The 7,393-nt window shown below is 46.4% G+C and overlaps 1 protein-coding gene across 1 annotated transcript in view; it reads left to right on the top strand.

Moving 5' to 3' along the window:
* The first annotated feature begins 5,926 nt into the window (after positions 1-5,926).
* LSAMP (limbic system associated membrane protein) overlaps positions 5,927-7,393 on the top strand; it is a 1,022,135-nt gene continuing 1,020,668 nt past the window's right edge. Inside the window, exon 1 of the mRNA XM_063351430.1 lies at positions 5,927-6,363. Coding sequence (XP_063207500.1) covers positions 6,297-6,363 — 67 coding nt within the window. The 5' untranslated portion in view covers positions 5,927-6,296. The remainder of the gene's footprint in view (positions 6,364-7,393) is intronic.

Below are 7,393 nucleotides of genomic sequence, written 5' to 3'. Positions count from 1 at the left end.
GCCCTTTCTGCAAAACTTTGTGTGTGTGTTTCCCCAGAGGCTGGGTTCTGCATGCCTGTGTTTCAGGCTTTCTCATCATGGCCTGGGTGAGGCTCCCCTTGGAGAAGGAGTTGGCACCATGGATACAGCATGGTAGACATGCTGATAGCGTCTGCTGTTCCATTTACTTTATATTCTAATTATGTGATAATGTCAATGTGTGTGTATGTATACTGCTGGCAAATGCTTTTTGTGAGATACTCTTTATGTGACCCAACTTGTAGAGGATGTGGGTCTGCTATGGCTAATGCTAGAGAAACTCTCTCAGTAGTTCATGCTGTACCAGTGCACGCAACACATTTGTCTCCAAGGGTTCTCGGTTCAGTCCCCACTGCGTCATCGCGCAGTTGTTGAAACTAAATGAGGATTCTTTCCATCTCTTCCCCCCTTGCACCGCTCCTTGAGTGTTGCTGCTATCTCATTAGCTGGCTATTTCTGTGGATTTTTATCTTACAGAATTGCTATATAGCCACATGTTACCTTCCTTAGTTGCTGGCCTGGCATTTATTTGCTCAAAAAAGCTACTTTCAGCTTGGAGCTTTGTAGAAACCCTGGTGGAAAAATCCTTCCCTTGAAGAAGCCTCAAAAAGACACTCTGCCATCTTTGATGGGTTTCAGAGCAAGATTTAGAGAGGAAGAGAGGTGGAATGAGGCAGGGGGGATGGCAGAGAAGCTGAGAGAGGGAAAAGGGGGGAATATAGATGAGTATAAAGTGGCAGAAAGGAAAGGGCAAGTGGTAAGTGTGTTTTGAGCAGGGTTGGCTTCTCTTGAATATCAGGCTGAAGGCAAATGAGAAGCATGAACACTGTTTTCTCAGTCTACATAAAGAAGCCTAATCAGGTGTGAGACTATTTATCATGGTCTTGATGCACTATGTATCCCTTCTATGAGAACTCACATCTCTGGACACTGTGGAGTCCTTGACCTTGGATAGTGGTGGGTTTCACAGAACCACATGACAAATGAGTATTTCGTGCTGAGAGAACGTCTCCTTCCACTCCCTTTCCCAAGATCACATGCAGCACATGCCACAATGCTCTTCTAAGTCACACTAAAATGCGCTATTTATCATAGAAGCACTAGTCCCAAAGACATGCCATGAAACCCACAGATACAACACTCAATAAAACAAGTAGTAACACGCATATGTCACAGACAGACATGCAGGACAGGACACTAAAACATCTAGGAAAAAAACACGCCTGGTTAATCTATGGCTCTCGTCTCCAGCTTGCTTTACCAAGTTCTGTAAGCTTTAAATTTCAGGACCGTTCACTCTCTTATGTAAACCCTGCAAAATTTGCATGGCCAGCCATGTTTTCAATACTATTTCTATTAAAGTAAAAAAACCACTAAGCCTTTTGCTAATGCAACATGACATTTGCACAGTTAAATAACAGTAATTTGAAAAAATCTGTAATGGGAAAGTTAAAAGTTCCTCCATCAACTCTAACACGCCTGCTTGAGAAGTATTTTACAGTAGGTTCAGTACCAAAACCTGGAAGTGAAAATACTATGTGTGTGCTGCACAATCAAGTTAATATTGATACTGCATGAAGTGACTAAAGCTAAGATGAAATAGAAATGAAAGTGTGAGTGCTTAAACGTTAATAGCACAAAGCACATTTATTTATTAAAAAAACGGATAACCATCCATGCACAGTGCATCTAAATGTATCCACTCAGCCTTAATGAAATACTTTTACTATGCATTAAAAGTAGCCAGCATTCAATCATTCAGAGCTCTGTCAGAATCCAACCTTTTTTTTTTTTAATACAGGATTATAGGTGTGCTCTTCAATAGCTGATATTTCTATGGTTCATCTGGCTTTTGAATACTGGGGTAAGTGGAAGAACTGCAGTAATTTAAAAACAAAGGACTGAAGAACAAGGACTGCTATGTGTTTTGCCTTTTGGTTGGTTGTTTTTGTTTTATTGGGGTTTTTTTTTAATGCTTGGGGGTTTAGGGAGAATTGGGTGTAATTCTTGTTTCTGTTTTTGCCCTCGCAATACGTAGGTACCTGAGGGATTTGGCCACGTGAAAAGTGGACTCACCTTTGGCTGGTGACCAATCCCAGAGAATTTCAGCCCACAGAATCTGATACTCCTGCTCATATTTAGTAGTCTAATGTCCCGAGTAACCCCGTTGGTATGACTCAGCATGAGCAAGGGAGCCAAAATCCAGCCCTGAATGTTTTTGAAGGTTAGGAGTATGTCAAATGGGATGTAAGAAATAGCTGTTTCTCCTTTCAGTCATGCTGACTTCTCCAGGGAAGCGTAAGATGCTGCTATCTAATAGAGTGCTTCTTCCTTTGCATCTTCTTTACGGACTACCACTGCCCATTCTGGATGAGAACAACACTGGGTTCAGCATCATCTCACACAAGTTTTATCCCTATGCAATTTACGGAGCAGAGATCCAGTTCTATTATTCTCTATTATTATTTCAGTACAATTTTTATTATATAAATGCTCAAAGGCTCCAAAGAGGACTGGACCCAACAGGCCACCGGATATTCATATCCAAATTGTGATATGGCCATGCAGTTGAGAGCTGTATATTATGGGACCATGTACTGGGTTGTGAGCAGAAGTCTGTAGGTAAGGGAGACTTTAAATAGCTGCATAATGATCTGATGAAAGTGGTAAAGTTGTGGGACCCTTATTATATGTATTATACGTAAGGTAGGTAAGAGGTTACGCATGTGACTGTGGGTAGCTAGGCTGTTGGGATAGGTAGCGATGAGCTTTGGCACCATGTATGGGGCTGAGGAGATTTGTGAAAGAGTACGAATGGGTACATTGCTGTATAATATATCAGATGTAGATGCTGGGCACTGAGGTAACAGATGATGAAGGTATAAGACGAATGAAAGGAGGGATGCCAGGCAGACGTGAGTCAGAAATGTGTAGAGTTGGTGTGGTATTAAGGTGCTGGCCTAGCTCATCCCTGAACCTGTGCTAGACCTTGGTGGGGACTCCTGCAACAAAAACCAAAAACTGTCTCCCATTCCAAGACTACAAACTGATTGTCACCACTTGATTTTGGTATGCTAACTTCCAAACACATCTTGAGTGGCAAGTTTAATTTTGCCTGTGCTCTCTCCCTCAGACCATGCTCTGTTGGTATCTGTGGTGGGTTGACCCTGGCTGGACACCAGGTGCCCACCAAAGCCGCTCTGTCACTCCCCTCCTCAGCTGGACAGGGGAGAGAGAGTATAGCAAAAGGCTCATGGGTTGAGATAAGGACAGGGAGAGATCACTCACCAATTAGCCTCACAGGCAAAAGAGTCTCGACTTGGGGAAAATTAATTTAATTTATTACCAATCAAATTAGAGTAGAATAATGAGAAATAAAACCAAATCTTAAAAACACCTTCCCCCCACCCCTCCCTTCTCACCAGGCTTAACTTTACTCACGATTTCTCTGCCTCCTCCCCCTGAGTGGCACAGGGTGATGGGGAATGGCGGTTGCGGTCAGTTCATCGCACGTCATCTCTGCCACTCCTTCCTCCTCAAGGGAAGGACTCCTCACACTCTTCCCCTGCTCCAGCATGGGGTCCCTCCCACGGGAGACAGTCCTCCATTAACTTCTCCAATGAGAGTCCTTCCCATAGGCTACAATTCTTCATGAACTGCACCAGCATGGATCCCTTCCATGGGGTGAAGTCCTTCAGGAACAGACTGCTCCAGCATGAGTCCCCCACAGGGTCACAAGTCCTGCCAGAAAACCTGCTCCAGTGTGGGCTTCTCTCTCCATGGTTCCACAGGTCCTGCCAGGAGCCTGCTCCAGCATGGGCTTCCCATGGGGTCACAGCCTCCATCGGGCATCCACCTGCTCCAGCACGGGGTCCTCCATGGGCTGCAGGTGGATATCTGCTCCACCATTAATTTCCATGGGCTGCAGAGGGACAGCCTGCCTCACCAGGGGGATCTCTGCTCTAGCGCCTGGAGCACCTCCTCCCCTCCTTCTTCACTGACCTTGGTGTCTGCAGAGTTGCACATATTATCACTCCTCTCTTCAACTGCAATTGCTGTTACACAGCAACTTTTTCACCTTCTCAAATATGTTACCCCAGAGGTGCTACCACTGCCGCTGATGGGCTTGGCCTTGGCCAGCAGCAGGTCTGTTTTGGAGCCGTCGGGCGTCGGCTTTATCAGACATAGGGGAAGCTTTGAGCAGTTTCTCACAGAAGACACCCCTGTCGCCCCCCTGCTACCAAACCTTGCCACGCAAACCCAATACAGTATCAGAGGATGAAAACCATTTAAAAGGGAAAGCATGAAAAAGAAGCATGCTCCTCCAGTTGACTGGAGTCAGTTGACTTTAACCCACTGTAATATTTTTAGTTTGATTTCCTTGGGAAACGAAGCCTAGCTGATAGTACATGTGTATCTGTTTGTCCATATGTTCTTCCTCCCAATAATTTTCAGCGCAACCAATTTCAACCACATTTAAAAGAGGGCGAAAGGCCGAAAAGTAACTCGTTCCTGTACGTCTCTTAAAAATCTAGTGATTAGGTAATGCCCCACTCCCTCCATAGGGGAAGAAGCACGAACAATGCAGGCGGTATCTGGCAGCAGCCAGCCAGGCCAAATGGCAACCGCATTTTGCGTTGCATTGCAGTGTGCATTTTTTTCCACTAGGAAGTGAGCACGTGTTTCTGGGCTAGCCATAGCATGCCATTTCATTTTCCGACAGGGGATGTCACAGGGGATATGATGGGATCTGGCTTTCATTACTGCAGGGTGAGGGGGAATTTTGGAGACAGCAGACAAGAACCCGTGGGGAGGCCGGCTTGGTGCATGCTGTTCACAGAACAGCTTGCTCTACAGCAGTCTAATACGAAATACTTCTAGAAGGGCATCCTTACTGATGAGAATCCTATGCACCTTCCCTACATGTGCATACTCACTTTAACATCCCGCATCTGTGATGTGTAAATTGGAGATGGGTATCCTTTAGCGGTGCTATCCTTATGCTGCAGCGAGGGGGCAATGTGGCCCAAGAAGGGGCCACTGGGCTGGGTGGGCAGGCCACCTGGGCTGTCAGACTGCATCTCAGGGACAAAAGTTGTGCAGTCACACTGCCTCCATGTCCCCAGCTGCGAAAGGACACCCTTTTGTGAAATGCCTGGGGAGTGACTGATGAAAAGCCCTGTGTGAATGTTAAGTAGTGCTTCATTACTGCTGTTCCTCTCACCAGAGGCAATGATTTTAGGGGGCAATAGAGCTACAGGAGCTAATTACTCCTTGGGAAAAAAAGTTTATGCTACGTATGGTGGGAGGAACCTGTATTTGAAAGGAGAGGGGCAGGGGGAGAAGCCGCCTGTGAGCAAACGGTGGCTTTGTGAGCTGGATTTCCTACACAGAAGGATTCCTTCTGGTCCCTCTGAAATTGCACGGAAGTCACGGGAGATCCAGCAAAGATTAATGCAGCCTGATGCTTGCTATTTTTCCTGGAGGCCTTGGCAGGTCTGTAATTACAGTCAGTGCATTTGAATCTCCCTCTGGTCCCTGTGTACTGCCCAGCAGTGACACCAGCATCAGAGAGACCCTCGCTTCAGAATTTGTCAAGCAGAACTCTGCTGAGAAATCAAACCTGCCCCACCGTGTTTCTTCTCCCGGCGATGAGGAACATTCCTTTGCAGAATAACCTCCCCACGTCAGCTGGAGCTGGAGCCTTAGGGACTCCGGAGCTCAGCGTGGTTCATAGACCTGGGATCCAAGAGATACATTCGCAGAGGAATGAGAGAACCATATTTCTATAGCATAACATGTATATATATTTATATATATAAAAATAAAATAAATGAGCTGGCTTGCAACACTAGGTGGCAGAGGTGGGATCTTTTCTGCTCTGAGCGCTGTCCTATAAGGCATTGCTTGTTTAAGTACAGTCGCATTTAGTTGGAGCTGCAGGAGAGAGACAGAGAGATTCTCTGTGTTTACAGCCAGCGCAGGCTACGGCGAGCATCTAACCTGGCCCCCCCTTTCTCCAGCACTTGAAGGGGAGAGTGCGAGGTTATTTGGGAATCTGGCCACCGTGGGTCAGCTTTCGCTGCGACTGGATTGTCAGAGCTGGTAAAGCAGAGCCCAGGGGGACTGAAGGGAGACACGAATCCCATTTTATCTGACAGGAGAGAAGGGGAAAAAAAAAAAAAAGAGAGAGAGAGAGATAAATTGAGAGAGAGAGAGAGAGAGAAGCGAAGAGACGGAGAAAAAGGCAGAGGAAGCGGAGCGAGTGAGAGAGAAGCATGAGGACCTACTGGCTGCACAGTATCTGGGTGCTGGGATTCTTCCTGTCCCTCTTCTCCTTGCAAGGTATGTGATGAGTTCTTTCTTGCAGCCTCCTCAAACCCCTCTGCTTGAATTGAGGCTGATGGACTGAGGATGGCCTGAAACATGGAGCTGGAAGCTGGAGCTTCCTCTCCCCTGGCTTCCCCTCCAAACCTTCCCCCCCCACCTCAGGAAATAAGCCAAGGAGAGATCGCTGCTGATGAATCCTATGGTTAGAGGGCACTGCATGTGACTGACTTTGCTGCTGTATTTATGCTTTTGCAGAGGGGGAGTTGGGGGGGGGCACAGTAAGATTTGCAAAGGAAAAGAGGGGTGGGTGAAGGTGGGTATCCCCTCCATCCACAGCCACTGCTTCCCAGCACTTTGGGTCACGAGTACTAATGGTCCTGTATTCTTCACCTTCCTGAGGAGATCAGTGTTAAGTTTCTTTTGGGTTTCTTTTTTTTTCTGTTTTATTTTTATTTTGGTTTTGCCTGGAGAGGGGGAGGTTAAAGGAACCTCTATGCCTCTGTTCTGTCTGCAAAAGCACTATGTCCGTCCCCTCCACCAGAGAAAAAAAAAGAGTGATGGAGGAAAGACAGGAGAAGAAAATTTGTTGGGTATGGGGTTTTGTTCAGTGGAGAATTGCCAGCTGGGTTTCTTGCTTTAAGAGCCAAGTGTGAGTACGGAATTTAGTTTGAAGTGATGACAGGCATGCTATCTGGTTTTGAGATGCTTTCTGTAAACAGGAGTTAAGGGTTAATGCATCCCATGCTATATGTATAAATACATGTCACACATGTACATATAATCATAGCCCTCCAAATCGCAGCTTGTACATGATCCACACTCATTTCCACACACCAGTGGTCCTTCACACACACACACACACACTCTCATGAATATAGCAGGGAGAATGAATAAACTCACTCTGGCACATACAGTACTAGCTCCCTAGCACATGCAATTCCTGGAGTGACAGTCTGCCTCTCTCACGCTCACGTTCTCCCTTCCTCTCCCCCCCACCTTCAAGCCTTTTCTTGTGCTCTCTCTCCATCCTGCACACTAGTCTTCG

The sequence above is a fragment of the Chroicocephalus ridibundus genome, chromosome 1 (genome assembly GCF_963924245.1).
Source record: "Chroicocephalus ridibundus chromosome 1, bChrRid1.1, whole genome shotgun sequence".
Lineage (NCBI taxonomy): Eukaryota > Metazoa > Chordata > Aves > Charadriiformes > Laridae > Chroicocephalus > Chroicocephalus ridibundus.
This window is presented reverse-complemented; position numbering and strand designations above follow the sequence as displayed.